Source organism: Trachurus trachurus (assembly GCF_905171665.1).
Source record: "Trachurus trachurus genome assembly, chromosome: 16".
Classification (NCBI taxonomy): domain Eukaryota; kingdom Metazoa; phylum Chordata; class Actinopteri; order Carangiformes; family Carangidae; genus Trachurus; species Trachurus trachurus.
Genome location: NC_139902.1, coordinates 14,920,600 through 14,941,251, shown reverse-complemented (window position 1 = coordinate 14,941,251; position 20,652 = coordinate 14,920,600). Strand labels below are relative to the sequence as shown.

At 42.4% G+C, this 20,652-nt stretch overlaps 1 protein-coding gene across 1 annotated transcript in view; it reads left to right on the top strand.

Annotated features, from left to right (window-relative positions):
* Positions 1 to 805: 805 nt before the first annotated feature.
* lars2 (leucyl-tRNA synthetase 2, mitochondrial) overlaps positions 806 to 20,652 on the top strand; it is a 30,207-nt gene continuing 10,360 nt past the window's right edge. Inside the window, exons 1-12 of the mRNA XM_083989045.1 lie at positions 806 to 971; positions 4,494 to 4,732; positions 6,178 to 6,309; positions 10,647 to 10,738; positions 10,826 to 10,886; positions 10,993 to 11,082; positions 11,401 to 11,544; positions 15,034 to 15,141; positions 16,071 to 16,230; positions 16,818 to 16,922; positions 17,434 to 17,549; positions 17,654 to 17,937. Coding sequence (XP_083845171.1) covers positions 4,499 to 4,732; positions 6,178 to 6,309; positions 10,647 to 10,738; positions 10,826 to 10,886; positions 10,993 to 11,082; positions 11,401 to 11,544; positions 15,034 to 15,141; positions 16,071 to 16,230; positions 16,818 to 16,922; positions 17,434 to 17,549; positions 17,654 to 17,937 — 1,526 coding nt within the window. The 5' untranslated portion in view covers positions 806 to 971; positions 4,494 to 4,498. The remainder of the gene's footprint in view (positions 972 to 4,493; positions 4,733 to 6,177; positions 6,310 to 10,646; positions 10,739 to 10,825; positions 10,887 to 10,992; positions 11,083 to 11,400; positions 11,545 to 15,033; positions 15,142 to 16,070; positions 16,231 to 16,817; positions 16,923 to 17,433; positions 17,550 to 17,653; positions 17,938 to 20,652) is intronic.

The following is a 20,652-nucleotide window of genomic DNA, read 5'->3' as shown; positions in this document are numbered from 1 at the left end:
TCTGTATGGAGTTTGCATATTCCCACATGGGTTTTGTCGGACTAGTCAGGCTTCATCTCACAGTCAGAAGACATGCAGAGAGGTGAACTGGCTCCTATGTTGCCATTAGGTGTTAATGTGAGTGTGACTTGTTGTTTATCTCTATATGTCAGTAACAGACCAGTGACCTGTCCAGGGAGTGACCCGCCTCTTGACCATTGGGACTGCCTCCTGCGACACTCAATAAAAAGAGCAGTGTGATAGATAGATGATGTGAGATAGATGGAGGTAAATTAAACTGCAGACAATTTTCTGTGTCTGTGGGCAGCAATTTTGCTGGAATAAAGAAAATAGATTGCTTTTTTTTCTAAATTAAAAGGAAAAAAAGGAAGATGTTACAGGGTTGCCAGGGTAACGGGCCGAGCCATCACTCACTCAAGTCACTGAAACCAAGTGGAGCTTAGGCACACATGCACGTCGCAGACATACAATCATTTGGTCTTTCAGTGAAGTACATGTAATCCATAAACGCAGAAGTTAAACTCTACACAACTAAATTATTTTACTCAGCTCGCCTCTCTCTCAAACAGTCCTTTGAAGTTATAAGGACTGAATCAGTGTCCCCACAATGTCAAAATGTCCTTGTGTTAACAGTCTTTAAAAAATGCCAGCACACCACCAAAGATTAACCTAAATAGCCTGTATAATTCCGTACTTGTGCCTGCTGTACGAGTAAAAAGGGAGTAGCTACTCAAGGCAGCTCAGTTTTTCTAACCATGTGGATGGATGTTGTCGACGCACGACGTGTTGATAAAGTTATTTGAAACCAAGATGGCGGCGCCTATGAAGGAGTCGTGATCGGCCGTGATACAAGGAAACAGGTCATTTACAGCACATTTAAAAGGCGAACTTCATCTTTTTAGCATGGATTATTGTTTTTATGTCACAAGGACGATAACGCGGAAACACAGGAGCCGGAAGTGAAACAGAAGGTAAATTAATATACAGTTTAACTGTCGCTGACAGACAGACTGGTTACATTTCTGATTGAAACGAATATCATGTTGACATAAAGGACGTTTAGAGAAGTATTGATTCTCTATAATTCAACGCAGCGTAGTTAAATATAATGTCATGTGTTGAAGAGTTTAATTAGCGTGACGTCGGTGATTTCTCCTTCTGGACCTGACACCGACCTGTCTCCAGTTCACACAACAAGACAGGAGAGCAAGTGCTGCAACGACTAGTCAGTTAACTGAAACACAATGAATGTGAAAACTGATAATAATAATAATAATAAAAAATATTGATTATTAATTAAAAAATACATGTTTAAGTGCATACTGAGTCCAAAAACTCGAATATATTCATTTTTATGCATCCGTGTCTGGGGTCCAGTTTGACCAGAAACTTGAACCACTGATTATCAAATTCAATTACCAGTTTATACAGTAAGTAATAGGTAGCCTATAATAGGCTTGTTATCAATCACTGCCATGTCATTATCTGTCAGTCAACTGCATGATTTGAGCTCCGGTGTTTATTCTCATGGATTGTTATACAGGATTATTTATAATTTGACCAAAAGGAGACTAATATTTAATCCCACATGCTGTCTAATTACAATATATTTCATCAATGTAAAGATTGATTTAGACATGATTCTGGTTCTGGGTACCAAGAGTCTTTTAGGTGCAGTACCTTCTCATTTTGTTTGAGTACATTATTTTTTTTAATTTCAAAACAGACTTCTAATTTCTTTAAAAAGACTAATTTAAATATCCACAATTTCTATCTGATAACAAGAAAAAAAAAAGGGACGGAGAACCTCAGATGTTAATGTTATGAACCAGTGTCTGAGAGTTTTTTGGTCAGTTTCTAAAAAGTAAAGTTGTACTAATCTCCAGATGACGCCTGTTCCCCTCTGAGCCGTGGTGCTGTTTGCAGAAGTTTTCAGTCCTTCCTTCCAGGAGACACCCGGACGGATGAGCCCAGTCACCATAGAAACATTTTCTCAGTCTCTTGCCTCAGCCCACTCACTCGCACCATCAGAGACGCACACAACCTTGAGTGCTCGGCTCTCCCAGCCTCAGCCTGAGGGAGAAGCGTTGGCTGCTGCGATGCTTTGGTTATACTCGAGAGAATTTTAGTGAAAAACACATTCCCACAAGCGGGTGGGTGGTGCAGAGGAGAGAGAGCGCTCCTCTCTGGTTTACACTCATTTGCTTGAACGAACTCAGCGCGCTCTCCCTCAAAGATTTTGTCCACACTGTCAATAAATCCCTCCGGATGGTCTGAGTCTTACTGAATGATGTGGAGGCTTGTAGTTTCTTACACTTGGATGATGCTTTTCATTCAAAAAGCTGTGTTTTCTTATAGTCTGAGCTAAAAAAAAAAACTGTCATTGAATTCACTCACTGCTCAATTTTACAGTGAATGTATTGCATTGACGTTGGCTAATATCTCATCTGAACCAACAGCTTTATTGTTGCTAAAAGTATCTTTAATGGTGCATCTTTGTTATAAATATTAGAAAATATAAATAAACATATAAAATCTACCTTTGTGTTCCCACCTCTGCTTTAACTGAGCGGTCTTGCATATAGAAAAAAACAAACTCATTACAGAGTCACATTTTCTCTGTGTCCTCAGTGGCTTCAGATAACCAGTTCAAATTCTTTGTTTACCTCATTTACATCATTATCTCAGTCCGGTGTCAGGGGCGTGCACGTTTTCACTTCTTCCATTCAGCAGCTGTAAAGGTCTCGCTGTCTGAGGTCCAGATGCGTCACGGATGTGAAAATATTCTCTTGACAGGTTGTTGTCCTCTGTACAGATATCTTAGGTTACCTTGGAAACTGCGTTTGTGTACATGTCTGTATGTGTGTCTGTGTGTGATGTGCAGAAGACAAATCTAGGTCAAATTGTTTTTTTTTTTTGTTTTTTTCCCCCTGACATGCAGTTGACTGTTCTGAGAAAGTCCAGCCTAACTGCAGTCTCTAAAAGAATAATACTAGATAAATAAATAAGCAAACAAGATTTTTAAGTTGTTAGTTGCAGGACTGATCGGCTGTCGTTATTGTTTTTCATCCCTTCCCCACAGCTATTTGCAAAAGTTGGGGGATGGTTAGGTCAGTCTAACATCCTGTTGTGCAAAAGTAAAACTGCATTTTGCAACAGAGAGATGAGTGAATTATTGAAAATCTGTTGATTTGAAAATGTCATTCCTACATCTGAGCAGGCGGGAGGTGCGATAAGAACAGGCTGTCCACAGCCTCTCTGTGAGCAGAGCATAATCACATCACACTGAATAAACCTCTTATTTCACAAAATCAGGCTGTTGTGTGAGTGACGTGGAGCAAAGAACACACACTTGAAAAAAAAAAAAAAAAAAAATCACGTGGAGAGCTGCAGAGCCGAGCCATCAGTCAGAGAGTGGACTCACATGTACCGTGGATTAGATCACTTGAACACAGATGTGCCGGCTGTCTGTGGTGAATGAGTGTAGTGGCCTTGTAGCATTTTATATGTCATGATGCTGCTGCATTAAACTGCTGTGAATGGTCATTATGGTTCCAAGGTGAAACATTTGTTTGGATGAAAACCTTGTGACTGCGATCAACTTATTGTTTCACTGACTTTTGCATATTGATCCATGTATAGTGACCGTATGTATCAGCATTATTGTTCAGTTTGTACATTTCTGCTCGTAGCTTGTCCATGGTCTCCAAAGTTTGAAGGCTCATGTTTACTTTACACCTGATTGAACGTTAAGGCTTAAAGTGTTATCAGTTCCTATAATGATGACAATATATCAGTATTACTATCTTGGTGAAATCATTATTACATGTTACTGTTGTTCAAGTGAATGATTTTGAATTGATTTGAGAGAAATATTCGATTTGATGCTGAACTTGGAGGTAACATTGTTATTATTTTTTTAAACATCAAATTCTTCTGTTCTGTTTGTAACTTTTTTCTTTGTTTGTCAGACTGTGACCGTAAGGTTGTAAAAACATCTATTATCCAGAGTGCTCACAGGTGAAGGGTAGACTCCAGACAATGTGTTCAGGTGCTCATGAAGTTGAGAAGTCCAAAGTAGAAAAAGGGCATATTCAAATATATGAGATGCCTCATATATTTTAATAGAGATATGCCCTAAATAAAATAAAGGCTTTTTAAAGAATTCCTTGGCTCAGTCCGAGTGCCTGAAGTAAGCGTTTCGCTTTTGCCTTTTCTACTTACGGTCACAGTGTTGAGCCTGAACAGGAATCCACCAAAAGCTTTGAAACTCTGTCACAATGTTATTGAGGGTTTTGTTTTTACACAGGTCGAAAGCTTTTCAGATGAGAGGCATGTAAGTCAAATACAGATTATTGCATTATACATCAATTTAGGCTGCACCAAACAATCACTGTACAACTATCAGCTCAGGGCACAGAAAGTCAAGTGACATATAGAAAGAGAGAAAACTATTCTGTCCTCTGGTTCATGTGTGTGTGTCTGTTTTAAAGGAACCATGCAGGTGTCAGTGAGGAGACTGGCTCTGTGTCCGCTGGCTGTCGCCCGCTCTGCCAGAACCAGGGCCGCTGTCCTGAGCCCAGCGCCCCGCCTCTCGTCCCCCGGCGCCCGCACCCTGTTCAGTGAGACGGGCGTGTGGGAGAAGGACTATCGGACAGAGACCCGCCGCAGGGTGGAAGAATGGTGGCAGCCACGCATCATGGCACAGTGGCGGAAGGACGCGCTGGAGGAGGTAAAATGACCTCTGTTCATTTTCTTACAGACCAACTTTACCATCATTAGCTTGCTGATGTCAGACTAACGGAGTTGGTCTTAGAGCTGTGGTTCCCAACCTTTTTTGGCTCGTGACCCCATTTTGACATTTCTGGCGACCCCTGTCAATCAAGATATTTTCATATGCTGCATTTTATTTGAACTCGATTTATGTTTGAGAAAGTGAAAGTATAGAATACAGTTGTTTAAGATTGTGTGTGGTGTTTTAATCATAATTTTAAATAATCAGTATAGTATTATCAGTAATTTATTTATATTTTTATTTTTATCAATTACTAGACATTTCAGGCGACCCCATTTGAATTCCAGGTGACCTCAAGTGGGGTCCCGACCCCAAGGTTGAAAAACACTGTCTTAGAGTTTCCAGAGTCTTCAGATGACTCACCAATAGATCAAAACCAAAAGATAATTTGTTCCAATGTTATAAAGCAGAAAAAAGCTGCAAATCCTCATGTTTGAGAAGCTTGAATCAGCAATATCTTTCTTTTCTGACACCCCCTCCCCCCAAAAGAAGGTTATTTGATTATCAAATTATTTTCACTGCAATCAGTTCATTAACTTATCATTTTCAGTCTGCACACAGTGGAGTCGGATTCACCTTCATGCAGATGAACAGAAATGTGAATTTTGTTATTAAAATATTGAAGCAAATATAAATAGCGCTGCGTCAATGTCACATCCCAAATATGGTCGTCAGCGCTGTGGAGAGGAAGTCCTCAAACCAAGGCTCCTCTGTCCCACCGGTGTTCTCGTACCTTGGTGAAAAAATAGAGCGTGGAGAGAGCCTAAATCTATCTAATGGACACATCTATTCATGTATAAGTTTGAAATACCTTCAGCCTTTTTTAAGATTAATTGATTAATTGATCATTAAGCATCCTACAGCGGCTGTAGCTGGTCTCAGACCAGCAGATCAGGCTGATTATATATCCTAATGGTCGGAGCGTGCGGCCGTCTGGCGGAGGCTGACAGTGATTAAGTGCATTCGTGACAGCCCTGGTCCTAATTAATTTATTAAAAAATTCATGACTCAGGTTTCCTGTAATCATGTAAAGCTGGATGTACCCGGTACTTACCGCGCTGCCATGGTAACAGAGTTGCGACTGTAAACCATCCATAATCAGTACGGCCTCCGTTCAGACTCTGACACCATAATCAGACTCTGTGAGAGCTTCGTACTGGTGAGACAGCAGGACTCAGTCAGTGGGCTTACTCCGCTTATGATGGGGTATCATCTCTGTCCTGAGCTCATCACGTTAATGCAGTGTCTTTTACACAAGACTCATTTCAAAAGAGACGGAGTGATAGTGCTGCAGTCTCAAAGCATTAAAGTTTGATCGTCCATTCCCACAACGTTATCTCACAGCTCTGAACGTTATTCTGACTGTCTGTTGTTTCTCTCAGGGCTCTGACAGGAAGAAGTTTTACGTCCTCTCCATGTTTCCGTACCCGTCGGGGCGACTGCACATGGGCCACGTGCGAGTTTACACCATCAGCGACGCCATCGGACACTTCCAGAGAATGAGAGGACATCAGGTAGGTCAGATCAGCTGTTCAGATTGGATAAACCAAAGAAAGTTATTTATATTTTTAAAAAAATACACATGTATTTAAAGCAGAAGTAAGCGGAATGTTTGTGTTAATATAAGTCTTAAATAGTTATATCTTCCGACGGCAATCACTTCTATAGAGTGTTTGGTCTGAAACACGGGTCTGTCAGTCACTCTGCTCTGCTGTAAGCCGAGGAGAAAACTTTCCTTGGATCCTACAACCTTTATCCAATGAGGAGAGAGAACGGCATAAAGGGGCGGTCCTCTCTGTGTGTGCAGCCAAGGGATGCGCGTGAATGTGGTGACGTAGGGACGAGGACCAATAGATCCATGACGAGGGCGGGGGCTGCTAACTCCATCGGCTGACAAAAAGTTAGCCAAAACGACCGGATCGCTTACTTCTGCTTTAAGTTTTAGGTTTGATGCTTCCTTCTTGGAACAGAGGTTAAAGGTTAAAGGAATTTTCAAGTTTAAATAGATAAAGTAAGCAAAGAGATGTGTTTCTTTACAATTTTCTTTGGCAATAAAATAAAAATCAAATCAGAATGAGGCCGTTCTGACTCGTTTTACAAAGAATCTCTGTTAACACTCCCTCTCTAATCTGTGATGCTTCTCCTTCCTCCACACTAGTGTACATGATGTAGTGTACAAACCACAGCCTTCACTTTGGCTCCATTAGCAGCGTAACAATACGTCCTCGTGCCATTATCTGCCAGGAATTACACTCTCCAGGGAGCGTGTAATTAGATTCTTCTGTTTGTCGTGCTTGATTTCAACAATGCTGTATTGATTTCAAACAATGTACGTTTGTGCCACATGCATGCTGAAGTTGAGTAATAAGTTGTTCTCCTGAAGAACTTGTTTTTCTACTTCTTCTGGACTTCATTCTCAAACCTCATTCAATTAGTTTTCTGGTCTTTTCACTGAGATTGAAAAATTCCACAATCACCGATGGGCTCAGGAGTCACTGACCCACTGAACTTTTTTTCAAATTAACGTATAAATGCAGAACTGAGATCAACAGAAAAGCAAGGACATATTTTCCTCTTTCTAGTAAGCTGAAAATGTGAAGATTTTTAAACCTGTTGAGTTGATCTTGAACCTTCCCATGAATTCTCCTTTCATGGTTCAAATGAGGTGTAAATAAAGTAAAGGTAAAATCCATACCCTCGATCTCAGGCACTCCACTGTGTTATTGACTGGACTCAGATCAAAGCACCGCAATCGATATTCAGCACTCTGTTTGAGTCCAGTAAACGGTGGCTGTAGATGAAGCTGTAACCAGAGTGCGATCACACTCACACACACACACACACACACACACACACACACACACACACACACACACACACACACACACACACACACACACACACACACACACACACACACACACACACACACACACGTCTCTCCATCTGTCCTTGTGTTTATCCTGGCGAGAAGTTGTTCTTTCTTTCTTCCTAGATTTTTTTTTGTTTACAGTAGATGGTGCGTAACTTCTCCCTCACCTGCAGAGAGAATCCCTCCTGCTTCAGCCTGGTCTCTCCCCGAACACAAACGTGGTTTCACATGACTGCCACCTACTTCCTGCCCAGGAGTTTACCTCCTCTCAGCATCTGTCAGAACACAAACCTCGTTCTGCTGTTTGCACACAGTCTGCTCTACTCACTAGCTGATGAAAGAGGGTCTGCTTTGTCAGTAGTCTCAGCCTAAAAGTGTTTCATCTGTGAGGAAACTGTGAAACACAGACTTTTTTTTTAAATTTTTTTACGTATTCTTTTTTTTAGTTCAGTGTTCAAACTAGATTCAATCAATTTGCATTGAAATGTGATTTTTTTTTTGGGACTATATGACAAAGGAGTAGTTCCAACATTTTGAAAAAGACATTTATGTGCCCTTTCTCATTTTTTTCATTAAACAAACATAGTATTAACAAACCAAATTTAATGTTACAGGACTGGGTGCATGCAGATCTGATTCATGTAATGTTCCCAAATCACAAGGTTGTCCACAGTTGTTGTTCATTTAAGTCCAAAATATATTAGATTTTCCAGGTATTCCCACCATTCCTTCTATTTCTGCAGAAAAAGATCAGCCCTCTTGTTTCTTGTCTCTCTTGCTAAATGAAGATATCTTTCGCTTCTCTAGCACCAGCAGCGTAGCCAGCATATCTTACCAGAAATGAAAGGAAACCAAATTCACTAACCAGCACCTTGAAAGCTCATTTTAAACTGTATTGTAGTCATAAAAGGAAGCCGCAGTGTGACTCTCTTACACTTTGGGTTTTGTACAAAATAACCAAAGAGATAGAACTTGAGAAATTTAGAGGGATCACTCTGGAAGACCCGAGAGAGATTTTGACATTGACATTTATTTACCTGGCAAAGGCTGAATCATGCAAAGACTTTCCTTTGATTTAAAACTATATTCTTGTCCTAACTGAGATTTTTTTTTCTTCATAATTGTGATTTGAAATGACCCTGGTTTAATTACAATCCTTTTTAGTGCGATGAGAGAACAGACGAGGGTTGCAGTCAGAGATGTGTTTCAAAGCCACTACAGATGGAGAGAGGCTCGGAGCTGCAACTGTGTAGGTGGACACTCCACATTCACAAAACCAGACTTGCAGCACTTGCGTTCCTTCTGGTTGTTGTGCGCGAGGAGCCCGGGGCTGCTCGCTCGGTGATGCATCTGTCTGCGTCTGACTGTGGCTCTGATTTGCGCCAGATACAGATACAGATACAGCGGACAGATTGTAATAATAAAATCTCCGCTCCTCCACTCCCACGTCCATCTTTCGTGCCACTCATGCTCTTAAATGGCGCTGTAAAGCCTCGGTGATAACAAGTCACACCAGCCTTCACGTCTTGTGTGGACATTATAGGATAAGTGGAGCTGAAGCTATTAGCAGTGGAAAGATAATGGGCCTCTCTTGCTCTCTTTGAACTTTGAGGACTGAGCTCACTAACAGCAGCCCGTCCATCACAGCCGGTCCCTGCAGCAGCGTCTCTTGGTTTAATAGGGTATTTACACTGAATAAACAAAAAAGTAGCATATCCATCCTTAATGAGATGCATGTTTTTTTTTCTTGCTTTGTCATTTACCCAGGCTATCTTTGGCTTGCTGCTCACTCCCAGTGAGCCTGTATTCCTCCTGAGCAGTCACAGTGGTCGACCGCGCTCAGCTCTCTTAGCCTAATACCATCCAGCACGAGGCTTTACAAATGAGGCCCATGCAGTTACCAAGGATACCGATTCGTCTGAAACATCAGACCCGTTAGAGTCCGCGCAGTGATCCTCTCCGGTCCTCGACTCCTTGTCACTGCGCTTCTCCTCTACTTCACTCACGCCTTCCACTCCTGCGCTTTCATCTCGTTTCTCTCTCGGCGAGCAGAAAAACACAGACGAGGAGCTAAAGGGGCAAAAGAGAAAAGTGAAAGAGACGTTGTCTGAAGTCGAAAATGATTCATCTCGAGGATAGTGTAGGTTACAGAGAGGGGCAATGAAACGACTGTGAATAAGATGTACAGAGGGAGAGCAGGGAAGATGAGATTGTGATGTTCCTCAGGAAATTGTGTGAAAAAACAACTTAAGTAATTTGCATCAAGCTGGTGAATATAAAAGCCGTCGCACCCTGATTTTCCTTTTGCATTATATAACAGATGCCTGTGCGTGAAAAATGCAGTCAGTCTGCATGCATTAACCACAGTGTGTAGGCTACTATAATGTAGCTGAGATTCCAGCACAAACACAATTCAACGTATAATTTACTGAATAAAAAACCTTAACCAATACTGCTATTAATAATTATTTATTTTTGAATTATTAAAGAAGTAACTCTGTCATTCAGAAATGTGTTTTGCTCATTTTGTTGTAATACTATGTAGCCTATATGATAATATTAATAATATGTTAGTATTTGCAGAGTCTGACACTGTATCCACTGTGGGTGCATGCGTAAGTGTGATTTTGTGACATCACAAAAATATTTCAAAACCAACTGAAAGCAGTTTTATTGTTTAATAACAGAGGAAAAGGTTTGATATGGATGGAATATTTAATATAATCAATGTTTTTCATGAGCAGTATTTTGTTATATGCTTAAACGTGGATTGGTGGGGGTGTTCGTGCCCGAGGTAATTTCTTTAAAAAACTTGTTTTCTTGAGGTATTTAATTTGCAATAATTAAAACGCAGAGGGAAGCAACCAGCACTTACTCACATTTAATAAGCTGATAGCAGTGTTGTAATGAATCACTTGTCAGAGCTGATTAATTTCCTGTTGATCTGCTAATGATTTCCTCTCTGATATCCATCCACAGGTGTTGAATCCGATGGGCTGGGATGCCTTTGGACTTCCAGCTGAGAACGCAGCCATCGAGAGAGGCCTTGACCCAGAGGAGTGGACTAAAAGGTACGTGAAATAATATCACATTTTACAGGAGTTCATTGTGTACATACGTATCCTGTAATGTGGCCCTGCTGTGGCTCCTCTCCTCAGTAATATCCAGTCCATGCGGGAGCAGCTGGACGGCCTTGGCCTGTGCTTCAACTGGGACCGGGTGAGTAGATACGAGAACTGAACAGAGCTTCAAGCAGCTTTTTACTGACTCACCTGTGTGTGCAAACGCTTCGCACCGCTGACCTGACTCTGGCTTTTCCTCACAGGAAGTGACCACTTGTCTTCCAGACTACTACAGATGGACACAGTATCTGTTTATCAAGCTCTTCAAAGCAGGACTGGCCTATCAGAAAGAGGTAGGAACGGCCTTGGCTTGTGAAAGGTGCTAATCCTCGGTTTCCTTTTGAGGGAATAATATGATCGGGGAAGGTTAGCGGCCCCTGGCTGTTCCAGAAATGGCTGAGGCAGCTAACTATTGATAGAAAATGAAATGAATTGTAAAGCTGAAATGAATGGAGAGCTTGGAAGAAGCCTTTTGATTATGTTTAATGAAATGGGACGACACTGAAATAAGCCTTTGGTCCGTCTATTAGCTACTTTCTAAGCCCTGCTTTTTCATCTTTAACTGTGTGTGTGTGTGTGTGTGTGTGTGTGTGTGTGTGTGTGCGCCCCAGGCTGTAGTGAACTGGGACCCTGTTGATCAGACAGTGCTGGCTGATGAGCAGGTGGATGAAAACGGCCGCTCCTGGAGGTCTGGCGCTCTGGTGGAGCAGAAGCTGCTCACACAATGGTTCATCAAAACCACAAACTACGCTAAGGTACAGCCCTTTGGTGTGTGTGTGTGTGTGTGTGTGTGAGAGTTAGTGAGTCAGTGGGTGAGCCATGTGTATGTGTGTCGCACGTGACAAGTGGTGTTCAAATGGCTGGTCAGCGGCTACACGCAAGGCCAAAATGATCGGTGACCCCTCTGATAACAATCATGGCTGACACTTCAGTAGCAGCAGCTGCAGCCCTGCCTCTCCACTTCTGCAATCAGACCGCTGGAGACCGCCGCTCGTCGCCCGGCGTCGCCCGTTCAAAGGGAACGAGGCTGGTGAAGTCAGAGTCATACCATCAGGTGGCCCGGCTGGCTGATGAGAAGCCTCCAACACGGTGCAGGGAGAGACGGCCCCCTCTGGACTTCAATATGAATAATCTGCAGGAATGACGGCTCATGCGTTATACATGCAGCACATGCATGTGCATTGTTAGAAATGAGGGCAAGCATGTGCCAATGCAGAGTGGTCCTCGGGGAGGAGAGCGGCTGTGGGAAGCCTTTATTACTTTTCCACTTCTGAGTCCAGACAGCAAACACATTCAGTTTACAATTAAACAGAATTCTCAAATCAAAATAAAAGTTAGAAATGATTTTCCTGTTGATTGATTACTTGATTAATTGACCCATCATTTTCAGTTCTATCTGTTCCTGTCAAAAGCATGAAGCAGACTCATGAGGAAAGGCAGAGCATTAGCACGGGCAGGTTTTAATTTTCTGAAACCAGTGCAGAGGAAGTGTGAAATTAATCTAAAACCTTCTTTTATGCAAGCACTAGTTTGTTCTCTGAGGGTTCGTCAGTTTTGTCATTTCGATTTGAAAAAAAAAAAAAAATCACAGAGTCAGGCGTCACCCAGTTTTAGCCGTGGCGCTGAAGTCGCCCATGCTTGTCCATGTCAGAGGTGTGGGTGGAGGTGGAAATCAGCCCACGGGTGACAATGTGTTCCTGCATTTCTAATTTTTTTTCTTGACGAACAGAGATGTGGGAAAGAAGGAAGGAAGGAAGGAAGGAAGAGGAAGGTGTTAAGGAAAAGAAGTGAGAAAGACAGATGGAGGACCGTGTCAGACCGGAGAAGGCCAAATTAAAAAGTGCTGTAATTGGACTGTGATTTCCTGCTTGTGCGTCTGTCTCTCTCTCCGCTCGCCTCTACACGTGTTCGAGCCCGTTAGACAACATTAACTTCAGACGACATTTATTCAGCGGTCGTTAGTTTGGCTGTCAGGTCGTTCCACGTTGCGCCGACGGAGTTCCCTCATGAACTGTAAGCACATTGTTTCGTCCAGGCCACAGATGACTAAATATTATTCCTAAGATGGATTCTTAGATGCGGAGCTCGCTGGATGCTAAATTACCACGTGGCAGTTAACAGAGTTTTCAATTTCATGCATAATCACTCTTCTCGCAGCACAGACACACATGCAGCCAGCCTGTTACATTGCACTGACATCTAAATGATTCATAGACTGACAGCTCAGTGTATTGTTCCACTATAATACTGTGCAAATATGAGCGTTGCTTCTAGAAATGTTTTGTGTCATTAAGGTGCAAACAAACAACTTGTGAGGAGGAGGAGTGTGATGGTTCAGATCTGGCAACCGAGTCAGAAAAAAGCAGCACTTTCACTGAGAAACATTTTTATCAGAAGTGCTCTTCATGTGTGTTTCTCTTCCTCTCTCTCTCTCTCTCTCTCTCTCTCTCTCTCTCTCTCTCTCTCTCTCTCTCTCTCTCTCTCTCTCTCTCTCTCTCTCTCTCTCTCTCTCTCTTCACACACACACAATCACAATCCTTGGTTATTGCTATACCATGCTTTCTCTCTCAAGCATTTCTTAGTTGCCATGGAGACTCCTCTCCTCATTTTTCCTCTACATCTTTTTCAGTTACTCCTGCCTCTGTGCCAAAACGTATTGGTCTTCATCGGCAAAGTAAAAACATTTACCGCCTCTTACATTAAAGCCTTCATTAGTTATCCAGCGTCACTGTTTTCCTGTTGAATAGTCTGAGACAGTACAAAGGTTGGTCGGCTAAAGTACTCAACAAAAATCCAGTCACAAAAACTTGACCAATCATATAGTGGGGAAAATAAGTATTTGATCCCCTGTTGATTTTTGCCCTCATTTAAATTGATCAAAAGTAAACTGATTTATATAACCTTTATATGTTGATTTTATTTCTGGATTTTTTTTTTTTTTGATATACTGCCACCATAAAAACTATAGACCGTCCATTTCTTTGAGGGGAACAAACTTCCAAAATTGGCAGGGAATCAAATACTTATTTTCCCCACTGTACATTTCATAGAGAACAGGCATTTCTCATGAATTAATATCTTGGTTAACTAACAGGTTTCTGTCTTCATCTGTTCAACTGAGCTGGAACAAACTGAAACACTAAACAATACTGCACTAGGCTACAGGAGGAAGGACTATATATATGTATCTCAGAATAGTGAGAAAAAAGGAAAGTAATTAAGGAAGACATCTTGGTTAGTCTGGGTTTCGCCCTCCAGCAAGACAATGATAAGAAATGAACTACTATCTACCTCTGGGTATGAATAAATTCACCTGACCTGAAGAGCTAGACTCTTATATCGTAGTCATAACGAGTCATCCAGACTTAAACCTCATCGATATGATCTGAGATGATCTGGACAGAAGGTGAAAGCAAATCAACCTGTGCAACACGTAAACGGCAGCTCATTGGGCCAAAAATGTAGATTACATTTAGTCCAATATTCCTTGTTTTATAAAAAAATCTGTACTTGGTTTGTTTTGTGCTTTGATTTCATGAACAGTTACATCTCGATTATTATGCAAATGTTTATGTTTCTCTTTTCTCTCCCACTCTGGACCAGATCTAGAGTTGGCACATTCTGAGTCACGCTGCCGGTGACTCTAGCTGATGTTTACGTTAGTATTGATACGGCCATGATGATGCTCTGCATGCTGAGCGGCATCATGAGGGAGGGGATTGTGGGTAATAGATTGTGACAGACTAGAAAAGGAAATGGAGAGTTTTTAACATCTCTGGCTTCAGCCCAGCTGTGACTTTTTAGGCTCAGCCTCGTTGATATGCATAGCTTCCTTTAATCACACAGAAGAACTGTTGTTGTTGGTGTGTGTGTGTGTGTGTGTGTGAGAGAGAGAGAGAAAGAGAGAGAGACAGAGAAAGTGTGTGTGTGCACTTTAGGCGATTGCTTTGTGATATCAAGCAAAATAGGGCGAGTGGAGGTCAGGATTTTTGAAAATCCCTCTTTGTCTGCATAATGTGACCTGGTCGCCTCTGCTGCTTTGTCAAAATAAATTGGCTGGGTTTTGAAGGGAGCTCACGCTGAGCCGGAGTCGGTTGTATGATCCTAGACAGCCACGTACTTGAGAGAACTGGTGGCCCTCTCACAAAAATGTTAAATAGAAAATTAGCTCTTTCCAAACTTGTACAAAGACAGAAAGAAAAAAAAATCCAACTTGAGTGTTTTGCCCTGACTCTGTCTCCCAGCCTCTCCTGGACGCCCTGGCAGATCTCCCAGAGTGGTATGGTGTCAAAGCCATGCAGGCCAACTGGATCGGCGACTGCACCGGCTGCTACTTCGATTTCAAACTCAAGGTGAACCTCAGCTGCCCTCTCTCTCTCTCTCTCTCTCTCTGTTCCTTCATCCCCCCGTGCTTTTATTTTTCTCAACCGCTAAGTGTTTCTCTGTGGTGTCTTCTTCCCGGTTGCTCTTCTCATCTTGTTCTCCACAAGGGCTGATTGCTTGCTTTATTCTAAATTCATAGACGCCTCTGTTTATACGAGTACTTCTATTAAAAATCATGTAGCGAAACAGAAAAATCTTCACTTTGTTGTTCACATTTGGTCGCTCGCTGCCTCCATCTGCAAGCAGCAATTTACCCAAACAGATGATGTCACAAATTAGTTTTTATTGAGGTTTCAGAGAGCCATATTTACATTTCTTTGTGCATCTGATGCTTCATGCAGAGTTGTAGCAAAAGGCTCGCTGAGTGTCCTGTTGGGATCCTTATTTATCCACTCTCTCTGAAAGCATTTGAAAAAACATTTCTCAAGTCATTCTCTTGATTCAGAAAGTCTTCATGATATTTCTATAAAAAAAAGATGGTTACAGGATGTGAGATTGCATTGCTTTAGTGTATTTGTATCTATGTGTAAATGGGAGGGGGTTTTCTCTATCAGAGTGCATTGCTGCTCGTCTCATATTATATCATATCTTCATGCCTTGTCACAGGAGCTTTTCATTGAATTCCCGTCTTTTATAACATGACATACAATAATTACCACTGACCCCCTCTACAATGAGCATTTCATCTCTAAATAATTTTAGGATGACATTGCTTCATCGCTGAAATACTTTTATTTATATTACAAAACCAAAGATGCTGCAAAGACATGATATTTTAAAATAAACCCCTGTAGGTAACAGACTGAGGAGACAGACTGACTGATTAACTCAGCTCCGGCGCAGCTGTTGGCATATGGATGCTAAGAGATTCCCACATGCTTCTTCTATTATCTCTCAGGTTAACGGGGAGGAGACGGGGGAGACTCTGTCGGCCTACAGCTCCTCCCCAGAAGCGGTGTTCGGAGCGGCCTACCTGGCCATCCTGCCCTCCCACAGACTGCTGCACGGGAGCAGCCCGGCGCGCTCGGCCCTGGGGAAGGCCTTCGAGCCAGGCAGAGGTGAGTGAGCATCTCTTCACTCCGGCCTGACCGTGGCTCATCTGTCAAGGTGTACAGTATGATATCCTGCTCTTGAAGGCGGAGGACAGAATGCACATTTTAGATTTTACCCTGGCAGCAACTTAATTAATTACTTTTTGAGGGGTGAAGTGGCTCTACACCTGCAGACTGTCACGACTTGAAAAGGTTATTTGCAAAGGTTACGGTCCTTTGGATATTATGTGTGTTCATTATTGAGGAGAACCTAATTAACAAAGGCGGTGCAGTAGTGAAAAATCAATCCTCACATGCGGCAGGAAAGAAAAACCTATATGATTTGTTTGTGGCAACTCAATAAAGATTTGTGTGATTTGAAGTGCTCTTTTATACATTACTGCGATGGACACATGTTTGTGGCTTTGTATGTGATTATCTTTTACTAAACAACCATCCTGTCAAGGTATGGCTGCAGTAGTTGAAGTTCACTGAGTGTATGTTAATTGGGATTCCCTTGAGGTTTCTATCTCAGCGGTTAATGATTGTTGATAATGAGCTACCAGGGGGAAGCGGCGCTGCCTCTCTCACGTCCCCTGCCCTCTGCTCTGCAGACGCTCTGACAGAGGTCACTGCGCACAACCTGTTCACCGGCCACGAGGTTCCCCTGGTCATCTCACACAAAGAGGCGTTTGATGGCTATTTGGACACTGTGATTGGTGAGTTATTATGTGTGTGTGTGTGTGTGTGTGTGTGTGCGCGTGGGTGAGTTGTGCAACCACCCACATACTGTAATTACTAAGCTTTAATTTGGACTTATTTCTTTAATACTACAGACTTAAACTAACAGGAACACTTGACATCTACATGTAGTCATTTGAATAATGTGTAAAACTGTATATGTAAGGTTTAAAGTACTTTAAACCTTGAAAACCTGAGAGAGACTTGAAGTTTGTGCAAAATATACTGCCCCAATTTAACATTTAGATTCATTATATGTCCATGTCTCTGCATCCTTCAGTATTACTGTTGCTGTGATGATGTGAAACCAGTGGGTGTTTGTCTCAGCGAGTGTGGAGGTGGAACCCAAGGGATTGTTAACGATTAGCAGCATCACAACATGCTTAACATCACCACAGGGTTTTTCTCTCTCTCTCTCTCAAGAGAAGATTATCTGTGTGTGTGTGTTTTTGTATGTCCACAGTGTGTTTGTTTTACTGTGTCTGACAGGTATCCCAGACTGTAGTGAGGAGGATCTGTCCGTGGCCCAAGCTCTGAACCTAAAGTGGAGGACGGTGCTGAAAAGCGATCAAGACGGGACACAGACTTTGATTAACTCTGAAGAGGTTATGACTGTCATCAATAACATACAACGGACTATGACGAGTTTGATATGAATAAACAAATGCTTAAACCCTCCTTTTATGTCCTTTTGTTGTTGCTGTTGCAGTTCTCTGGCCTCAGCAGAGAGGACGCCTTCGACGCCGTTACCCAGAAGGCCAGAGAGCGCAAGGTCGGCGGCCACCTGACCAGCTCCAAACTCAGAGACTGGTTGATATCAAGGCAACGCTACTGGGGCACCCCCATCCCTGTGGTGCATTGTGGGTCTTGTGGTCCGGTTGCAGTCCCCGAAGAAGAACTACCAGTGACGTTACCGAAGCTGCCGTCTCTCAAGGGAAAGGGGGCGTCGCCTTTGGAGGCCGCTCATGACTGGGTCAACTGTAAATGTCCGAGGTGAGAACACTGTGATGCACTATTACTTTATTTTCATGTTTTATTGGAGCAATACACATAAACACCTCCACCTAAACTCATCTGTTTGCTTCATGGTGGCATCAATTTGATCTCGATACATGCGTTTCTCGTATTCTAGCATTTCATTATCATACAACAACATCATATCTGATTTTTTTCTTGGCATTTTGTCTTCATTTTTTCATTTCCACTTCAGCAGTAGCTATTATCTACTAGATATATCCCAAAAGACTTGCAACAACAAGCCCACACTCTGCCCTCTCCAGATCCAGTGGAGTTAATGCTGTAGTTACTAATAGCCAATGGGTGTATTTTTATTACATAATCACAACTTAATATAGTATTTTCTTATGATGGCAGTGCAATCTCCCAATATTAAAATGCACACAGACACTTATGGAATAACATGCATCACATACAACACAAAAAGCAGGTGTCAATAGCTGCAGGTAAACTAACTGTATGTTTGTTTGTCTAAATATAATTATCAATGCGCTGTAGCTGCTAGTTCTGCTTTTCAGCCGCAGCTCATTAGCTGAAAAGAAAAACAATGTATTTTCTTCAAGTCGCCTTGACTCAAAGTCGACACCACGGTATGAGATAATGATACAGACAGAAGATTTACCTTGTGACACTGAACGCAGCTGTAAGCTCATAAACAACAATTAAATTAGGTAGTCTTAAAGAAGATAGTCATCTGTCGACTTTTTACCTTCCTTTCAAAATAAAACACTCTCAGGATATGAAGTATGAAAACACTTAAAATCCAACAAGTTAGTGTTGCTAAATCTCCCAGACTGACAAATCTTTAAAAATGTGTACGTAGAGGAATAATTTGACCTTTTGGGGAAAATCTGCTTATTCACTTTCTCAGAGATACACAAGTGTGAATGGTTGGCACAAAACTAATGAGTCAACAAAGAGAAAACACATTCTGAATTTTATTGGATTCGCCGATTCATCCTCTATACAATAACTCCAATCAGCAACATTAGAAACTACTTATTTTCTTCGGTGGATCTGGACACAGCTTGAAGGCAATTTAAACAGATGATTCTGACTTGGATATAAAAATAGGGTCCTCTATGTTGTATAATTTTGATTTTTTTTATTTATTTGAAAAGTGTTGTCCTGGTGAGTATAGAAAACCCCATAAGGAACAAGCCACCCTGCAGAAGTGACTCTGAGTCTCCACCACCGACTGGAGCACTACAACATGTTGTATGATGTTAATCACACACAGAGAGGGTTGGAGGAAGTGTTTTTTCTTTTTTGCACAACATAAGCGATTTGGGGGAAATGATCCTGTCCATTATGGTGTTTGCAGAGTGAGAATTGAATTATGTTAAAACCCTCTCCAGTGGCAGCCTCTCCTCTGTCTGTACTTCCTGTATTTCCTCAGGAGAGCAGCAGCACTGACATAAACGAGGCGGCTGTCATCATGTGTGTGGCTGAGAGGACTGACAGCTTTACAAGAACACAGAGAGCAGCGAGAGCAGCGAGAGCCTGTGAATTGTGTGATTAATACTTTTGTTCTGACGGGGGTTACGTAATGAGTGGCATCTGTGACAGGAGCAGCATGAGATGATGATGATGATGATGATGATGGAGGTTACATAAAGCAGTTGTGCCTCTTGAGACAACACAGATGCAGGCACACACATTTACCTTTTGTACACGTAACCTCACACACTCCCACACTGACGCACCTCACTGGTAATTCACATCTGAGAATGCATTTGAAAATGTTGTGCGACTGTACGATCCCCCTACACACACAGACACACACACACACACACAAACTAACATGGGAATTCCTCTTTGAATAAGACTAATCACCATCCTGGCACCATGTTGATTAAAACAATGGCCCACTCAGGCGCAGATGGCACAAGTCATCAGATTGTGTTCACTCACTTCCACAAAGCTACTATAATTTCTCCCATCAGCGGTTGATTGATGGCTATAATCAGAAAAGACGCCGTTATCTCCCCTTCGTCCCGTCTCCCCTCTGTTGTTAAGTGTCTGTGGAAATTTGTTCTCTTCACTCGTCGACCATGTCCAATTAAAGTTTGAGTGGAACACGGACGCGCGGAGCGATGAGAGATGGGCGACAGAAAATGGAGTTTCATCCGTCCTTGAGGAAGTCATTTCCTGTGCGCCCGTCTCATCTCTGACCCGGCGCACCACTGGAAATTGGTCTGCCAACTGAACCCTGCCTCAGCTTAGCCTGGCCAGGAAAGGTGTGCACGCTAAAGTGTGTGTGTTTGTTCCATGAATTTGCAGGTAAAGCGAGTAAGCAAAGCACACACACACACATTTTGCAGCGACGCCGACACACAGCAGATGGAGGGCTATTTTCCATGGGAATAGAGGCTTGGTGGAGTGGGCAGCTGCCTCTCTTGTCTCATCTGTTTGAGAGCCTTTTGGCTCTTTCTGGCTCATCCTGCGAACACTCGTGCACACACACACACTCGTGCACACAGGTTGCTTCAGATTCAGTTTCTCAGTTGAGGCGTTTTGCTCTTTTCACGGTTTCGTGAAGGGCCGGCTGCACTTACACACCTGTCTGTGTGTGTGTGTCATGTGGTGTGACTGTAGCTGGTGTCAGCTGTCAGTCAAATTGCTACAATCTGGCCTGTGATTGGTCAGAGAGATGAGGTGAGACATCTTAGTTGCTCAAGCTCCGTTTTC